The sequence below is a fragment of the Lonchura striata genome, chromosome 11 (genome assembly GCF_050655825.1).
Source record: "Lonchura striata isolate lonStrDom1 chromosome 11, ASM5065582v1, whole genome shotgun sequence".
Taxonomy (NCBI): Eukaryota; Metazoa; Chordata; class Aves; order Passeriformes; family Estrildidae; genus Lonchura; species Lonchura striata.
In genome coordinates, this window is record NC_140713.1 from 17,788,936 (window position 1) to 17,807,957 (window position 19,022).

Consider the following 19,022-nt stretch of genomic DNA (forward strand, 5'->3'; position numbering starts at 1 on the left):
AACATTTCTTACAGTTAACTCTTCTGAATAGCTTCACACCACTAGGAAAAGAGATGCCACAGACACCAACCATCAGGAACCAGACTGCTGAGCTCAGAGCACTCAGGACAGCCCTCTTTTCTCTTGCCTGTTTGGCTCCTCTGCTCCCTGCTGTCACACTCCTGATTCTACAAAATCTGTTGGAAACTGGTTCCTTCAAGAGCAAGCATTTAGTGGTGTGATGTCATCTGCCTCGTTGCTTTTTGTGAGGAGGATGAGTAAAGAAGGGTTTCACTTTTATTCTTCTCTAACACTGGAAATAGCAGTTTAGCAAATCTGAGCCATGTGACAAGAAGCCACCTTCTCTTTTCTACATTTCATGGACCTCTTGCACACTACAGACTCTCACCTGATGTTTGCAGAGGCTGCCCTAACATTTTACAGACTGTCTGGAGGTGGGACCTTGTCATATGCTGCCACCTCTGCAGATCTACAATGACACAACTGAAGCAACAGACAATTGAAAGGGAGTGGTTTGGCTCACTGACAATAAAATCTCACCCCAAGATATGTTGAAAGCAAACCCCTAACACAGAATATCTCCACTCTGGAACTCTGGAATGCTGCATGTTCTCCAGGGGGGATACAGCAAGACTGAACTCAACAGACTACATACATTTCTCAGGGACTTCTAGCAGTCTCCTCCAGAGTAATCCACTGATCATATGGGATATCCATGGTCTGGTGGAAACAAATGACCTCAGGCACTTTAGTGAATCCACAGCGTCAGACTCCCAGTAAACATCCTATAGCGTGAGGTGCTCAGAGGGTGCAGCACTGTCCCTACCACCTCCGGCAGGAAGCCAGGCAGGAGTGACCAGACCAAGCTGGAGAGGAAACAAAGGGCTGTAACTGCTTCACCTTACAGAGCTGTGCAGAAAGGAAGGAAAAGATGCATGCAAGAGTTACCCTATGCAAGGCAGCAGCTGGTCTGGCATCTTTTTGGAATGAGCTTTTGTCTCTCATGTAGAGCAGAGCTGTAGACGAGGCTGGAGGGAGGGCTTCCACCTATGGTATCATGGAATGGTTTGTATTGAAGGGGACATTTAAAGGCCACTTAGTCCAACCCCCTTGCCATGGGCAAGGACACCTCCCACTAGACCAGGTTGCTCAGATCCCCATCCAACCTGGCCTTGAACACTTCCAGGGATGGCACTTCATATCTCTAGGCAGCCTCTTCCAGTGCCTTGCCATCCTCACAATGAAGAATTTCTTCCTAACACTTAATCTAAAATTACCCTTTGTCAGCTTGAAGCCATTCTCCCTTGTCTTGTCACTCCATGCCTTGTCCAAAGTCTCTGTCCAGTTTTTCTGGAGCCCCTTCAGGTACTGGAAGAGGCTCTAAGGTTTCCCAGGAACCTTCTCCAGGCTGAACAACCTCAACTCCCAGTCTCTCTCTTTAGTGGAGGTGCTCGAGCCTCTGATCATCTCTGTGACCTCCTATGGGCTTGTTACAAAAAGTCTGTGTCCTTCCTGTGCTGAGGACTCCAAATCTGGATGCAGTCTTCCAGATGGGGTCTCACCAGAGTGGAGTAAAGGCACAGAATCGTCTCCCTTGACCTGCTGACCTCGGTGACAACCACTCTCGGGTCATCTGCTACTTGTCTCAACTTCTAAGGGTTGGAAAAGACACTCCCAAAGCAAAGCAGGCACTAGATTCCCACTGGACTGATCAGACTGACATTTGCACAAAGACTGGGAAGCTCTTGAGCACAGCCCTGAAGCCCTTGGCCCTGGAAAAGTGGGTAGAAGGTACCAAGGAGACACTCGTGGAGGCCAAAACCAGCCACCCTCTCCCAGGGCACTTGGAGCAGGTCAGGAGGAGGTGGTGGGTCTCCCTGGCAGTGCTGAGCTGGGCTGGCCCCAGTTCATTGTGCTTGGAGAAGGCGACGAGGGCAGCTGACCTTACGTAACCAGAGAACAAAGTGGCTAAATAAAAACTGGAGCTGGGAACGGGCTGCGGAAGTGGGACACGGCTTTCCTGACTAATCAACCAGCATCTGAAGGAAACCAAACTCAATGGCAGGGAAACAACTGCATAAACACATCCCCAGGGAAGAAAGGGAGAGAGAGGAAACACAGCGAAGACCATGGGGGCACTGGCCCCTTCCACCTCCATTCTTGCTCTTACTGCTTGGCTAGCAAAGCCTGCAACGCCAAGACAGAGAGCACAGCAGGAAATCTGCCACAAGCTCAAGGATTTCAAAGGGTGACCTTGCTTGTTTACCTGCAAAGCCACCAACTGCACATTTGGAAAGGCCTCTGGGATAGGAGAGGATTTGGGCTGGGATAGATCAGCAGCTCTCCTCCCACTGCTGGCTTCAATGGCAACTCAAGTGGATGAAGGGAATGAAGAGATTTAACACTGGGGAGAAGTGCTGGCACCCTGCAGCCCCTACTCTGATAGGGCAACAGCATCTATCCTACTGCCAATACAGCACTGTCCAAACCACAGCACCCTAGGGAACCATCCCATATACCCCAGTACAAAACCAGTGACTCCAGAAAGGGGTACACCCTCTTTCTGTTGCCAGCACCTCATGATTTTTGCCTGGGAAGGGCAGAGTTTTGGCTCACTTGCTCTCACCACCTGTGACCATGCTCAGACACGGGGATGTCCATGGGCCACTGTACTGCTCCAAAAAGTCCTCCCTTCAAGCAATCCTCTGTTAAAAAGGAGTATTTTTCAGGAGCATCTGATTTTCAAGGCATAATCCAGGAAGGTCCTGGCCCAGCTCTGACCCTCAATTTCCCTGGGGGAACTCCCCAGCAGCCCATCCGGTCTCAGCCTTGGGTGGTCAAAGCCAGACAGGACTGGGGCCATGATAAACGCCCAAAGCCAACGAACCAGCTCCTTCTTCCCCTCCCCAAAAACATCTGCCTTTGGTTAAAAGCCAATGACCTGGCAAAACTCAACCCCAAATAAATTCCAAAGGAACAATTTCTGGTGCGTTATAGGGAAGCGGAAAATAGGTGAGGAAGCCAGAGCCCACTAGGACCTGTGTGGGGGCAAGTTGTGGGGAGACCCTGGGGCAACAGGAGCTCTGGCTCCAGCAGATGTACTCCAGGAGGGGAGAGCCAGACTCTTTTTAAAGGTTACACTTGAGTAAGTGAAGCCAAGTTGCTCTTCCAGATAGCTAACAGGGGCCACGGCAGTCGTTAGGATCCACGCCATCCAGCCTGCTATTTTTAGATCATCCAGAAGGAAGGAAACCTCAGACAACCATCAGTGCAAGCTGAACTGCAGCTCCTCAGCTGCTTGGCCAGCACTGCAGGAGCCACTCCACCCAGGCAGTCTCACTTCTGACAGTGGGAGGATGGATGAGACTTGCAGAGAGCTTGGGGAGGTCATCACCTCTGCAGCCCTCACCTCTCCATTGCAGAGATAAAGATGCCAGCAGGAAACAGGTAGATCCGCAAAAAAAAAAAAAAAATCCCACCCTGAACAGTCAAAGACCTGAGCTGGTTGCTGGTGCAGATGTTTATAAGACCAGGGAGGGGCGAGTGATCCAGGATGTTCAGAGAAAACAAAGCCTGGGGATGGGAAAGCAAAGCCTCTCACTCTGGTGGTGATTTTGCAAGGCCCTGTGACTGCATCCTGCGCAGGGAGAGGCAGCCTTGGCTCAGTGCTCGGGTTGCAATCCAAAGCTCACATGAAACGTGCTTTTGGCTGGGACGACCTGGCCTGGGGAGTACAACAGGGAGGCCCTTAAATAGCAGCGGAGGAGGAGAAGGAGAAGCCAAGCAACTGTAAAGCATGAACCGCAGACAAGTGAAGGTGAAAAAAATTTCCTCATGTGCTGGGATAATTAATGAAAGGTTGTTTCTTTTTTCTTAATCTCTCAAGTCCCCAGAAAATACGATCGTCCCTCTTCGTCTCTCTCCTGAGATTCTGCCAGACACTCAGAGCAACATAACAGTTCATAGCCAATGTGGGCAGCCTGGCACAGGGATCCCTCTGCAGATCCATGGATGTTTTGGAGATCTGGGACTGTAGCCAGCATCTCATCCTGCACTGATTCTAGGGCTCTGAGGGCTTTTACAAGGAGAACAGAGGCTGGAGCCCAAGGTCCCATAAAAAATAGGACAACAACGACATCTCTTCACACTGGCCTCTGGAGCATCCTGCTGCTAAACTGAGCCCTAAATCCCCAAAATATGAACTAAGGGAAAGAGCAGGAAAAATAAATGCAGCGCCCTGGTCTGTGCCATGGCAGACTTGATCCCCACACTATTCTGGGTGGGGATGAAGACATTGATTTATTACTGTAAAATAAGCTTCTCCTTTTGCCTGAGCAAACCTGAATGGTGCCATGGAACACAGAGAGAGCCCGGGAGCAGGGAGGCACAGAGCTGTGGCACAGGGGCACTCACTGTAGGAGCTCAGCTGGCCAGCCCTGGCTGGGACATGAAGCTCCACTGGGCCAGGTCGCACATCGGAGCCATCAGAGGGACCATAACCCTCCTCTGTCTGTCCTGCTGGGGAAGAAGCGATCTCAGCCAGCAATTCCAGGTCCTTCAGGATAACCTGTGGAGAGAGGGATGGTGCAGGGTGAGCTTTCCTTCCAAATCCACATACAGAGAGGGTGAGGTGGGAAGCAAACACCAAATCCCAGCACACTGAGAAAGGTACAGTAAAAGAGGGCTACCTACAAAATTTCAAGTGGAAATTTCAAATGTTTACAGAGAAGATGGGGAAGGAAAGACAAAAGAGAGAAAAAAACCCCAGTTTCTGCTCTCAGAGTCTCGAGGAAGCATATGAAATTAAACCAAATTTACACAATCAGGAATAGGGCTTGCTTTCCCCTTGTCCCACTTTGTGGAAGTCTGGGATTTGCGTTCCCTTCGTATCCTCAGATTTGGGACAATCCCAGCAAGAGCACAGGGATATTCTGGGGGCACATACCAGCCAGATCTCCCCTGCAAGGCAGCATCCCAGGGAAGCTCAGCTCAGGATGTCAAGGCAGAGCTGCCATTTGGATTTCATAGCTCTTTCTTTCCAGAAGTCAACAAATTGGTCTATATATAGCACTTCTGGAGAAGTTATTACTGGGTGGTTTTTTTTTTTTTTTTTCCATCCTCAACCCTTCTCGAGTCTCAGGCTATTTTGGGTCCCCCTCCATTCAAATGTCCTTGGGTCGAGATGTTTCATCAGCCGTCTCTGATGCTCTAAGTGCAGCAGGGCTGTGCAGAGCAAAAAGGCTGCCAAAAAGGGTCAACTGCCACATTTTTACTCCTCAGCATCTGGCAGAGCACATCCCAAACACCCTCTGCCCACCAGCACAGTATCCCAGGCTTTTCCTGTGTTCTCACAATGCATCTTTCTGAAGAGCTGCAGTTATATAGGAGTTTTAGTTTCTGAGTTAACACAGAAAACCCCTCCCTCTGGAAAAACAAAAAGCCAATTATGCCTTTTTTTTTTAGTCATGGAAAACAAAACCCCTGAAAATCAGAAAGAGGAGCTCCTGCATTTTCTTTTGCACACGTATCTTAAGCTGAGTGCATTTATTTTTTTTTTTTTGTAATTAAGGCTGATTTTCAAGCATCCAGCAGCCTCAGAGCAGGCAGTGTAGTACTAGGCTGTGTATGGTGTAGAGGCAGTGGTGAGGAAACAGCCTGCCACAGGCACCACAAGGCTCCAACACACTTGGGAAGCTCCTATGCCTATAAACATGATTAAGTCTCAATCCACAGCTCCCAAAGGCAGGAAAAAAAAAGAGACAACAACTTGTACTGCTGTCCCTGAAGAATACAGCACCTCTGTGATGCTGTCAAGGATGGGAGCTCACTGCCAGCGTGGGAGGACCCTGCCATCACCAGCCTTCATCCTCTTCCAGGGAGAGGAGTCTGTGGTCCTTGGCAGAGGGAAGACCTTGGTCCTCCCTCCCCTTCCTGGATTTCAAGCATCTGTAGCTCAGACAGAGTGATGCTGGCTGTATTTTGTTTCAAGTGGAGGATGTCCCCGAGCAGAGCTCAGGATGCCTGGTCTCCTGAAGCCCTATGTAGGTTTTCTAGTGGCTAATCATGTGACTCAAGCTGAACTTGCAGCCTTTGAACAGGCACCAACTTGGTTCTCAGGCTCTCACAATGGGGAAATAACACCCAGAGAGGTTTCCAAGTCATGTTGGCTGAAACTGGCAAAGGGACTCAGGGCTTGGCTACAAGCGCTGGCAGTCAGGCAAGGGCCAGGGCTTTCATTCATGTGGTGCATTTTGCCAAACCTAACACAACCAGGAGCTGAGGCCCTGTGTAGTTGATGTACAGCATGACCTGGCCACTCATGACTGCCTTCCTGCTGCACTCACTGCTGCCCTGGTGCTCCCACCCAGCCCCATCATCCAGCTTAGTTTCCACCAGCAGCTCCGACAGCTTGACGAAACATGACCAAGCCCTCAGTCTAGGCAAGAAACAACCCTGCTACATCCCAAAGCTTTTAGAGGCATGACTTGAGGTCAGATCCTTAATCAGCCTCTCATGAGCCTCATCTCTGAGATCCTGCTTGGGCTCAGGATGCTCTGGCCAGGGTAGCCAGGGCAGTAGTGACCAGCACCACTGGAGGGTATGCATGGACCTTGCAACTTCAGAGAGGTTAAGGAGTATCCCCCCTGTGGTAGGTTACAGGCAGGAGGTGGAAAAAGCAGCATAGGCTGAATTTTGCATCTGAAAAATATGGAGGAAATAACAAGCAGGAGGGATCAGTACATGAGCATTGGGAGGAAGAGCAGGCAGCTGCAAAGACCTGGGGTTTTCCAGCCGTGGGAAAGAGGCAGGAAGCTCCAGCTCCTGCTGATTCTTCCCTGCATGCTCTGGAGAGGGCTCCCAGCTGGGGACAGAGGAAAGGCAGGAGTGCTTGGTATGCACTGCACATCCCTGTGCTGAGCAAAGCTGGAGCTGGCGGCTGGCTTTGTGCGAGCCAGGAGGCTGTAAGAAAGCAATATCCTGCCATTGCCATGGCAACGAGCGGCTGCGCCAGGAGCGAGCTGGGCCCATCCATCAGGAGCCTAGCGGCCCTCGGACCCGACAGCGCTGGAGCACCAGGGCCAGAGCCCTCCCCAGCTGCCAGGCAAAGGTGTGATCCTGACAGCCAGCCTGCAGGATCAACCTCAAGGGCACTGGCCTGATCCCCAGGGGATTTCTCAGAAGGTTTCCCAGTGGTGATAAGACATAGGACAGCGTGCCCTGCTGTGGGCAAATGTGTGCCTGGTTAGTGTAAATAGAAAGGAGCAGGAGAAGCAGCATCATGATGGATGGGGAAACCTGGCCAATGTCTCAAGCCATTCCCAGCACAGCGATGAAGAGCAGCATGGAAGAGGACAAGCTCTGGGTGGCCAGGGAACAAGAAGCAGGTTTCCAGACAGTTATAAATAAGCAGCTATTTCTCCTCTCTGAGAATAGGCAAGATTTCTCCCTGCACTGCCTCCAGAGCACGGATTTTGAGGGCACACACAACTGTCAGCTTCTCCAGATCTAGGTCAGGTTAATTTGCTGCTTGTTCTGGTTGAATGGAGCCGAGCCCAGCTCTGCTGGTGGTGCACGGGGGAAAAGCAGCCCCTGGATGGTGTGTGCTGGATGGGATGCACCTCCCCGTGCGTGCAAAGCGGTGCCTCGGTGCTCCTGGAAGAGGGGGGCATTTGCCTCTTTTCAGAACACTGGGTTGGCCTCAGCCCAAGGCAAAGGAAGGGGAGGTGACCCCAAATGTGCTGCAGACCCCTGGGAATGAGGCTCAGCATCCTACAGTACATGATGACTACTAGAACACCAGAGCAGGCTGCAGCAGCAGTTCCTGGGACACGTGAAGTGGCAAGGGTAGAGACTGACTCCTCAAGGTGCTGTCCTTGCTGGTATTTACAGATAAGCTGAGAAAAAAAGGAATAAATTAAAATGCCTGTGTGCAGCTGGGAGATGCTCCTGGGTGGCCTTGGATGTCCTAGTGGACATCTAATATTCCCCGGGCACTCAAGATCAGGTTATTCTTGCCAAGGAGAAGATGAGAATTCAGCTGAAGCAAGATACTACCAAGACAGAAAACAAGAACATTAAGGGCTGCAAAGCACTTCAAAGGGGCCCAAGAATCTGGGAGGTTGTGGAAAACCCCATGGCATTTCCAGGATGGGCAACACAGGTGGTGGAGAGACCCAGTGGGAACAAGGAAAAGCCAAGGATGCTGCTGGGTGCCTCCTCCTTCTCCACAACATAAACACAGCCCCACATGTTTTATATTTTTCCTCTTTCCAATGCTTTTAACTGTAACTAGGGAAGGAGGTGAGTATGAGCAGGCAGTCCTGGAGCCAGGAGTGGCCAGGAGTGAGGCTGGCCGAGCCCCAGACACACACAGTGTGAAAAGCAAACTTGCGTTCCCCCCCTGCCTTCGCTAGCTTTAAAGACAGAAAAAGAAAAGAAAACCCACCATTAATCTTCCCACACCAATTTAACCAAACATCTTTTCAGGTCCCTGACACAGTAACTTTTATCCTCTGATCTTGCCAAGATCTATTTTTTTTGCCTTCCCAGGAGAGGATGGGGAGCAGAGGGAAGGCAGAAGGCCTGGGTGGGGGCTTCTCCTCTTCCCCAGGGCAAATCGTGCCAGGTCACACTGACGCATGCTCACAGCACCAGCAAATACAGTGGGGGAAGGTACTTGGTAATAGAGCTACAGCCATCCCAAAGCAAGCTGGAACCTGAAAATTCCCTGCCCACCCTCCTGCTTTTGTAAATCCCTCTGTCCCTGCTGCTGGGGGTGAGAAGGCCAGGCCTGCAGCGCCCAACACTGTCACAGCTCAGAGCACCCCTTTAAATGTGTTTAATTAGTGCACAGGGAGCTTAACATGCCACCTGGTGCCAGTCAGGGCAGGATGCCAAGGAGGTATTTCATAGAATCATAGAATCCCAGAATATGCTGAGTTGGAAGAGACCCACAAGGATCATGGAATCCTTAAGGTTGAAAAAAAAATCTAAGATCACTGAGTCTAAGCACCATGCTCACAACCAAGCCACGTCCAAGTGCCACAAGTGCTATTTCCTCATGCATTGAAGGCAGGGATGGATGCAACACAGGTCCAGCTGGTGGAATGGGGCTGGAACAGCCCTGGAGTATCCCTTCAGGCCATGCTGTGGGAGACTGGATGCCTGCAAACCCTTGAAACTCAACACCCGCAGTCCCAGAGCTCATGACAGGCAAAGGGTTTAATTTTATTTCCTGTCTCCCACCCACCACCTCCCTCTGCACATAGGGAACCACACCTCCCTCTGCACCCAAAGCCCAGCTCACCAAATCTTGCATCTTACATCTCCATCCCACCCTAGACCCTCAGCTTCCCAGGACAGAGACTGCCTGTCCTCCATGGCAGTCAGGTTTTCTGTGGTTTTAGTCTGCTTCATCCCAGGAATGCTACAAGCACCACCTCAAGCCCAGATTGCCAGTTTAACCCAGTTTTTCACTGTGTGCATAAACTGCATATACATATGTATATGTAAATTAGGAAACTGTGGTCTGAAACTGGGGCTAAGCCAAGAAGTTCCCTATGGATCATACTCCCCACAAAGAAACTTCCTATTTCTGCAGGATGCAGCACATAGATTATTGTTAAACCAGGTGGTCTTGAGTACATTGAGAAAGCATCACCCCACTTATGCTTACAGGCTGCTTCCCCATATGGCAAACCAGGCTAACTGCATTTTCCACTATCCGACTGGAATTATACACATTTCTTTATATTGCATTTCAGTCCCAAGCTCACCCTCAGAGTCCCTCTTGAAAACCATTTGCCTCCTTGCTTCAGTACCTCATAGCTTTGAGTCTCCCTCCAGAGAAGCTTTGCCACCAAAAAAAGTTCAAATGAAGCCAGGCATACATATATTACAGTTCTCCTCTTTGCAGTCTTTAGCTTCCACCCTCTGCTTTGCATCAGATCACAATATTTTGGCTGTGGCAGATGAAAGGCCAGGAGCTGGAGGACAATGGCTCTAAACCCAACAGAGCAAAGCTCCAAACCAAGCCACACTAAGACAGCTATTTGCTTTGGCACAAGCCTTTGTTGAGCTTCATTGTACTGGGATTGGGCGAGATAGGAGAAGTTTGCCAGGATTCAGCGTGACAGCAGAGCTCAGAGCAGGGCAGAGACCTGGCTTTGAAACCCTGCAGTAAGACACTGCAGCAGGACATGCAAAGGGAAGAGATGACTATCAGTATACCACCAGCCCAAGGTTTGCTTCTCTTCTAGTTTAATACTGGAAGCCAAAGTGAGGGCAGAACGTTTCAGCTTCTTGTGGGAAGTTGTCTTGAGGGTCATGTATAGGTTCAAGTACACACAGAATCACATAATGGTTTGGGTTGGAAGGGACCTTTAAAGATCATCTGGTTCCAACCCCCCTGCCATGGGCAGAGACAACTTCTGCTAGATAAGGTTGCTCAGAGCCCCATCCAATCTGAACACTTTCATGGATGGGGCCAACACAGATCCTCTCAGCAACCTTCCCTCAGCAACCTGTGCCAGTGTCTCACTATCCTCACATGGAAGAATTTCTTCTTAGTAACTCATCTAAACCTGCCCTCCAAAGTCAGTGGCAGCCAAGGCTTAGTTCACTCTCTCTAGAGAAGGTCACCAACTTTTTAGGAGACTTCTGAAGGAAGTGCTTCTGTACTCAAAGTCATGCCCAGCCACTGGGCAGGTTTTCACATTGCAGAGTTGAGAAAGCCAGAGTCTATCCTGCTTCACATCAGACACCAGCTCCACCTCATGCGTCTTTCCTGCATGACTCAGACAAAAGTCCAGCACAACTTTCAAGCCCAAAAAGATTGAGGAGAGCAGATAAGCAAACAGGAACATGTTCAGCCATAAAGAAACCACTCCATTTTGGAGCCAGAAAAAGGAAAACAAAGCAAAGAAAGAAACCAAGTGATGTCACTGCTTCACAGTTTTCTCAGAGATGCCTCAGTTCCTGTTCTGTTCACTTCAGCTCAGTGACTGGATCCATTCAGAATCCAGAGAACTGAGAGACTACATCCAAAGCTGCCTTTGCACCATGAACTTGCAGAAGGAGGCAATTTGAAGAACATATCTTCTTTTCAGCAGTGGTGCCTTTAGCCTGCAGGTGAAAAGGTCCCACTCACTGCTCCCAAACAGCATTTCCTAACTTTTCATCTTTCCTAACATCAGTTTTTCAACCAGGTCAGCTACAGACGAACCAAGCAGACAGCGCAGAAAAACCCACTCCCAGCAGGATCTGGTTATGTCTTGTAAGGAAGTTTTCAAGCACATCAAATTTTAAGCAGGGCTTTTATAAATTGCCTTCAAAACCAGGTCTCAAACGCAGGACAGAACATCCCCCTGTCAGGAAAGCACAGGAAGCAGCATGACGTGACGCAGTGCAGCAGCACAGCATCTGACAGCCAGGAATCCTGGATCCCAACTTGTCTACATATCAAAGGGAACTGCCTGCTTCAGCTTTGCTCCAGCTTCTCTGTGCTGCCTTTGTGAATCTTAACTAGGTCTCTTGACCATTCCTTTACTGGCACAGGAGAATTGGGTAGGGAAGGGAACAGGAGAGATGGCAGAGATGACTCAGGACACTGCAGATGCATCATGAGATACTGGCCCCTGTTCAGCACAGTGGAGGTGGTAGCAACACCCTGTGCTACTTCAATGACAAAAACAGGGGTGAGAACTTAAGGGGCATGGATCTGGCTTTATCCAGCATGAATCTTTCTTTGTTTTGAGCTTGATTATTTATGGCAAGTGCAGAGAGAGACTGAGAGCAGCTCAGCAAGACAAGACCTTAAAAATAAGGTGCCTGAGTAGTCTTTCAGTCTGATGCACAGACTAACACTGACCCTCTAAAGCCAGATTGTCCTTTGGTGATGAGCTGGTGACAAACAAATGCTCCAGGGAACATCAGCAGAATGACAGGTAGCCTCCAAACTGTGTACAGGGGCCAAGGGAACTCTAGGCACTACAGAAACATGTTCAACCTTGTTGTGAATAAAGATGATACTGACACTGCTGCTGAGCAGGTTCCCATGGGGAGGGCAGCATCACAGGACAAAGCAAGCCCTCTGAAGATGTATGTACACCTCGTGCCACACCACACAATGTGCACAAGCCTATCTGGAAAGATGAGGGAGATGCTTCCTCATCACAGCTGATGTTTAGCTCACACAGACCCCCATGCTGACCAGGCTGTTATCCAGGAGCTTCGGAGAGGAGGGGTCAGAGTCTGCAGGTGACATGGGATAATATGACTGCACAGAAACACTGCACTGCCTGAGCAAGTACCCCACATCCCCTTTCCTAACAGGCACTGACATAGCAGGTTAGTAAGCTCAGAGTGTCCTCATAATTCCCAAAAATGTCCAGCTCAAAACCTCCCTACTATTTCAGTAATTTCTATTTCCTCTGCAGAAAGCAGCAAATCTGGTTGACAGCCAGCTGAGCGGTGGTGTTTAATGGATTGACTCGTCTATGGATTTCCTTACTAAAAAAAAAAAAAAGCCACCTCCAAACATTTAAATAAATAGAAGTCAGGATTAAATAAATCAGCTTAAAATTACTTTTGAGCCATTCCCAGTTATGTCACATGGAGGAAATGCACCACCAGGGTCCTTTCTTCACTGTTTTTTTCAAATATTAATAAGCAGTGTAATTGCAACATGACTCACTGAGATCTCCTGCCAAGCTGGAGAGACTATCTGCAAGATGCAGGCTTTCTAGAGCGTTGCAAAGGCAGATGTGTGCTTGGGGACTCTTTTGGAAAGGTCTGCATTATAAGCAGCAGGGAATGGAAAATGGCCAGGCAGTTGCTTGCCTTTGCAAGTCATTCCCTTGCTTGCTCATTCCCTTCCCTCCTCTCTTAACAACCCCCTCACACATGGGATTTATGGCAGGATTGGGGTTTGGTGCTCTGAGCATGTAAGGCACAGCATAGCGTGTGATTTTTATTCCATGAGGAAGGTCTGGGATGAGAAACCAGCCAGGATCATTTGTAGTTCTGGGCAAGAGGATCCAGCTGATGGTGGAAGCTCTATGAGTGACTGGGCCAGCTGTGTGCCATGCTGCTGGCCTCCCACCCAAGCACTAAAATGCTCCAGGGAACAACTTAGAGGGGGGATAAGATAGCAATGACCAAAATTGAGATGACTGGAACCAGAGAAGAAGGGTGAAGAAGCAAGACAAAGAAACAGGAAAATGGTGCAGCACGTTGGGAGGTGGGAGATGAAGAACTCAACAGCACAGCAAGCTGGCTCAGTTTGCTGTCTGATTTTCTTTGCTCACTTACAAGCTGAGCTGCTCCCAGCCAACCTGATGCCACTGGATATCTACTGCAGCCCTGCTAAGCAATGCTGCTATTGCCCTCCAAGCAGTGGGTGCTGCTTAAACACCTGATGAATATGGATTTGGAAGTGTCAGCTTGGACACAATTCCCCTTGCAACAACAGAGGTTGTTGCAAGGCACCTGAATTCCCACTCAGCAAGGATCTTACCATGACCCCAGTCCCATGTGTGATACTCCATCTGCCTTTCCAGGCAGGCAAAAAGGATCCTTAGGAGCTGGCTTTGAAGGATCAACTCTCAGAGATGGAGAATAATGTTTATACATCAGAGAACCCCCAAGACAGCAGGATTTTCACCTCTGCAAACTATTCTTCAGTTTGGCCAACAGGGTAAAACTGCTCAGTGCCAACATAGCCCAAGCCTCACAAAATACCTCAGTCCCACCAAAAAACCCAACGCCCAGCTAGATGTGGACACAGTCAGCTTCCAGGATTTTTGCAGCACCTACCTCATCCGACTCATCTGAGAGGGTCCGCAGCAAGATGGGGAAGAGACTGTCAGTGTGTCGGAACATCTGGAAGCAGAAGGATGGGTGGCATCAGTCCTACAAGCCTGGTTGTGCCCAGCCACAGGACACTTGCCCTGAGGGAGGCTGCCAAAAGCTTCACCAGCATTTTCCACCTGAGCTGGAGAGCTCTGCCTCCTTAAGCTACAGGGTATCCGGCAGCCAAAGCCTTCTCGGAAAAGGCAGGTAGACAGACATTTGCAAAACTACCAAGACAATTACAATTTGCACTGCTATCAAGGCAATGGAACAGGCTGGGAGCTGACAAGCTCAGTTGAATGCTGAGTCCCCAACTTACCTTACGAGGAGTTTTGATGTACAAGTGGTAAAGCCATTTCAGGACTGCAATTCTGGTCATCATTCCAATGGATGTATCACTAAGGTGGTAGTCCAGCACCTGAACTATTCCATCCAGGTTCAGGGTCACCTGTATCCTCTCACAGCTGCATGGAAAGAAGACAGGCTGGTTCAGTGTAACATCCAACTCATTACTCCTGGGGTGGGGAAGTCTACAAAACTCCAGAGGATGCATCAAACACCTTAGCTCAAACCCTCACTAGATCAGGTTGCTAGTCCAGACAGGCCTTGAACATTTCTAGGAATGGGTCATCCACAACTTCTCTGTGAAACCTATGCCAGTACCTCACCATCCTGTGAGTAAAGAGTTTGTTCCTAACATTCAACCTAAATCTCTCCTAGTTCAAAACCGTTCCCCTTTGTCCTATCACCACCTATGTAAATAATCACTCTTCTTTCTTATAATGCTTTGGAAGCAACAGAAATCTTCAGTGCTTTGAGTGTCACCACTTTTCCCAAAGCAGCATGGGAAGGCACCACTCTAAATGAAAACAGTAGCATGGCTGTGTGAGAAACTGGTCCATAGTGCAGTTGCCAGATTAGGGGTTCAAAGATTAGAGATCCATAAAATGCACTTAGAATCCACCTCAAGGCTGACCAGCTCAAACACCTTCAGAGAACATTGACCCATGTGTACTCAAACTCCAGTCTGATAAAGGCATCCAGGTTCTGCTGCTCCCACTGAATTTGTGTTGAGAACTGCAGATGATGCCCTGTCTGGCAGCGAGTTTGGGATGCAGCTCTCTACTACAACCCTGCCTCGAGACATTAATCTTGCTTCCCAAAAAACATCCCAGAAGATCAAGATAACCCTTCCTCATAAATAAGAGATGAGAGAAAGTAACTCACTGAGTTCACCAGGACATTGTCTCAGAAATTGACAGCTGCTGCAGACTCTTAGCTCTTGGTCCCCCAGTTTTTCTCCCTAATAGCTGGGACCTGCACTGGGACAGGTGACCCCAACATAGAAATTGTCATGATAGAGCATTTTTATGTCCTGATTGTGATCCTGAAATCTACCTGATGGTTTCCCACCTCCTTGACAGTGAGAATATGGGAAGTCACAGTAGACTCATTTAAGGAGAGATAATGGTTAGAACCAAGATGGTTGAAGAAGACCACCAAGGGAAGGCCGCACTCAAGAGCCATGTCATGCCTCTAGTAACCAAACTACTGAATTATTCAAGGCTGGACCAGGCTCTTGCCGATTTTTCCAGTGTGCACAGAGCTGCTGTGCATCTTGTTTGATATGAAATCCTAAGGGGCAGATTTCTCACGGTATAATTTGCAAGTAGAGCTGTGGCTTAATAGGATTTGATCTTCCCCAGGACACACGTTGTAAGGGCGAGACGAGGAGGCTGCAGCCCCTCAGAGCCCTGCGGGGATCTGACTGCTTGATCTGCCTCACGTAACAGATGCTGGGGGCTGCAAATTGCATTTCACTTTGATGTTGAAAACAACAGCCGAGGGCAAAATCCCAGACACACCAAACTGAGGGGAAGGAGGGACCTAGAGCATGAGGAGTTTGGGAGAGATTTCCAAGGGAGCAGCATCCCAGTTCATTTAAGCCATCTGGAATGAACACTGTATTTGGTTTCCTACAAAACCATCTCCCGTGGCAGCTGCATAGCCTGCCATGCTCCCAGTACAGGGCTTCAGATAGAAGAGGAGAAGGAAACCTTGACCTGGTAACACCACCACACCAAATATACACATTGCCTGCATAGGATGGGGAAAAAGAAACCTCAGGCTAATGCATGTTTTCAGAATCAAGAGGCCAAAAGGACAGCACAGACAGTTGGTGCCTGAAGCTGGGCAGTTTGGAGGTGGCTTTGATGCTGTCACATCCCACCAGCTCCATGCTGCTGCGAGATAACTGGGCAGGATGCAGGGTTGCCACAGCACTGCTGTCTGCTGATGCTGGACTTCTAACAACACAGTAGAAACTTGCTTCTACCAAGCAATTTTCCATCTGGCTTGTGCCAAAAATCACTCATGAAAACCCCTTTTCCATCACTGCTCTTGATGCAGTACCTGGGTAGAGCCTAAGCAGCTCAAGCTTACCCACCTGAGCAGACCCCAGGAGGTGGCTGGGAGCACCAGGCTGACCTGGAGCCAGGCAGCCCTCAGCCACACTGTGTACCACTGCCCTGTGGCTCTGCTGGGCTCAGCTCCCATGAGGAGGGATTGCAGCTGGGAAAAGCTCCTCACTGGCTACTCTCTGTCCACAGCTGCTGAGACAAACTTTTTAAGGGAGTTGCTGGTGGAGAAGCAACTCCTTTACTCAGCACAAAAACCAGGCACCACATGAAAGGAGAGAGGTCTGAAGAACACGCAGAATTGGGCTAAAAACCTCTCACCAATCCTCTGGGATAGAGTGGCACCAGACTTCCATGGGCTACCCCCTTTCCAGGGGTTATGGCAGCAGCTGAGTGCTGCAGCAGCTCCAGAGCCAGGCTCACAGCTCAGCCTGGCTCTCCCTAATCCCCAGGCAGGGGGGAGCAGGAGCAGCAGCAATGGCATTGCGTTAATGTGATCCTCTGGGCCTGCCACGCCGGCTCCCAGCGCCAGCATCTGCGGCAGGGCAGATGTCAGATGCAATCACTTCCACCTAACCCACTACCCCAGATTCTCCTCTGGAGGATGAGCGTGGCCCTGGCACCGCCCCCGCTGTTCGCCTGTGACAGTGAGAGCATGCTTTTAGGGCAAATTGAGCAATGATGGGGGCTGTGCCAGGCTCTCACCTCTGAATATTGGGAGTCTTTGCTCAAGCTCAGTGTGGGGGGGCAGAAGACCCATTCCACAGCACATCCCCCCATTTCAGAAAGCACCCTTCAGCATGGGAACTGAGCTTACTTTCCCACCACATTGAACCCACAGCAATGTTTTTCACTCCATGTCCTTTATCAACCCATTTTCTCACTTCTCCCCTTTCTTCAAGGGCTTCTGCCTTCTCTCTCCTCAGCAGTTGCCTTTTCTCTGCCAATGCCTGAGCTGTCATCTTTCTCCTGGCCTCCTGCCTGGCCCAGCTGCTTTCCTGACCCCATTTTCAGACAAGGTTAAGGTCCAGGCCAGGCTTTAGCCTTTAGGCAAGCCCAGCAAAATGGCCTTGCCAAGGGTGGAAATATCCAGGTTCTTTCATTGTGGTCCAAGTCACAAGGGCAGCTCCCATACAGGCTGGCAGCTGTGCTGCTGAACGGGCTCGAGCCAGTGGCCAGGAGGTAAATAGCTCCTCTCTGCTATTGGTCCCACACGCTGTCACTTTCTTGTCCTTCATCGCTCTCATTTCAGTGCTCTTGGCTTCCTTCTGCTTACTGCAGTTTCCAAGATCTCCCAGGGAAGCGATAAGGCCAAAGTCTAGGTAGAGGCATCCAGTCCAACAAGCTGGAGATCACTGTGACAAGGGCTGGGGCAGTGTGCCTGAGGTTCCCCTCTAGCTCACCCACCCAAGCATGAAGTGGAAGCAGCAAAGGGAAGCCATCTCCTCACTCCAGGCTGGAGAGAAGGGCCAGGAAGAGCTATCCTGGACCTAAAAGCTGTGCAAAACAAGCTGCTGGAGAACGGAATTCCAAGGCCGGCTTGGTGCCTTAGATTAAAGCAAGCCATCATGATGTTTTCAGCCAACAATCCCCTGGGTGCTGCAGAGCACCCAACACCATTCCTATCCTCCACCAAAGTATTCCTGCCTCCATGATCTCCCCAGCTGCACCTTCAAGGTGCATCAGGCTCTGGGCATGGGGGTACAGCAACTTCTAGCATGAGACAAGCAGCAGCTATTTTAGCTTTGTAGGAAGCACTAACTACCACATTTAAAAGCCTGGTTTAATTACAAGCTTGGGCAGTTCAGCCACGTGGCAGCCACTTGCCCTTTCTGCAGAGCAACACACAGCTTCACATGTTCATGTGTTGCTGACCACCACCTAAAGCATGAAGATCTCCTTGTCTCAGGAAGTATCACAAAGGCTCTTCTTGGAGATTTCGTGTTCCTTATCTAGTTTGGTGAGGGACTGTGATCCCATCAACCTTGTCCCATCATGCAGGCAGCCTAACACTGCTTCCAGCTGTGCCCGACCTTCTGCCCAGTAGGACCATCAGGAAGTTGTCTCAAACTGTCCAGGTTTTGTTTCGAAACACCAATGCAGTTACAAAAGCCTAAAAGGCACTTTCCAGCTGTTTTGGTCCACTGACACAGGACAGACATCTGGATCTTCTCCTGTGGCAGCTCAGACCAGCGGAAGGAAGCCCGGGCTCTGCTCCAGCAGCCACGCTTCCACCTCCCCTTCCTGATCCAGGCTCACACCGGCTAACACAGCAGCAGCATCCTCAGCCAGGCCATGAGAAGGATCCAGTGCCTTTGAAATGGTTCTGGTCCACTTCCAGTGACAGTTTTTGCAGAATCTAGAAGTGGGGCTCCCCATCTGGATGGGGAACCCCAAAACCCCTCCAGCCCTGCATAGCCAGGCTCTCCCAGCAGCCAGATTCTGTCTTGGAACAGACACAGTCTCCATCTCCTAGTGGATGCCACTAGGAAACTCCCTCCAAGTAAAGCTGGCAAATACTTGGGAAGCATTTTGGAGCGTGTTTTAGGAGCAAGAGGGTTGTGTATGTCAGTTTGTGGCCACAGGAATGTGCCCAGCATCCATGTATTGAGCAGTCAGGCCATGTCATCTTCTTGGATGGCATCTTCCCAGAACACGGCCCTCTGCCCCCACTGACCAAGGTCCTCCCTTCCCTACTGCAGCAGGGCTGTCCCTCTGCAGCCAGCTGGGGAGGGCAGGGGAAGGGGGCGTGAG

The 19,022-nt window shown here is 50.0% G+C and overlaps 1 protein-coding gene across 1 annotated transcript in view; it reads right to left on the reverse strand.

The window, feature by feature from the left end:
- The window catches only part of VAC14 (VAC14 component of PIKFYVE complex), a 58,182-nt gene that overhangs the window by 25,722 nt on the left and 13,438 nt on the right, over nucleotides 1–19,022 (reverse strand). The window contains exons 11-13 of the mRNA XM_077786351.2: nucleotides 14,171–14,315; nucleotides 13,816–13,881; nucleotides 4,414–4,567 (exon numbers count right to left, since the gene is read on the reverse strand). Coding sequence (XP_077642477.1) covers nucleotides 4,414–4,567; nucleotides 13,816–13,881; nucleotides 14,171–14,315 — 365 coding nt within the window. The remainder of the gene's footprint in view (nucleotides 1–4,413; nucleotides 4,568–13,815; nucleotides 13,882–14,170; nucleotides 14,316–19,022) is intronic.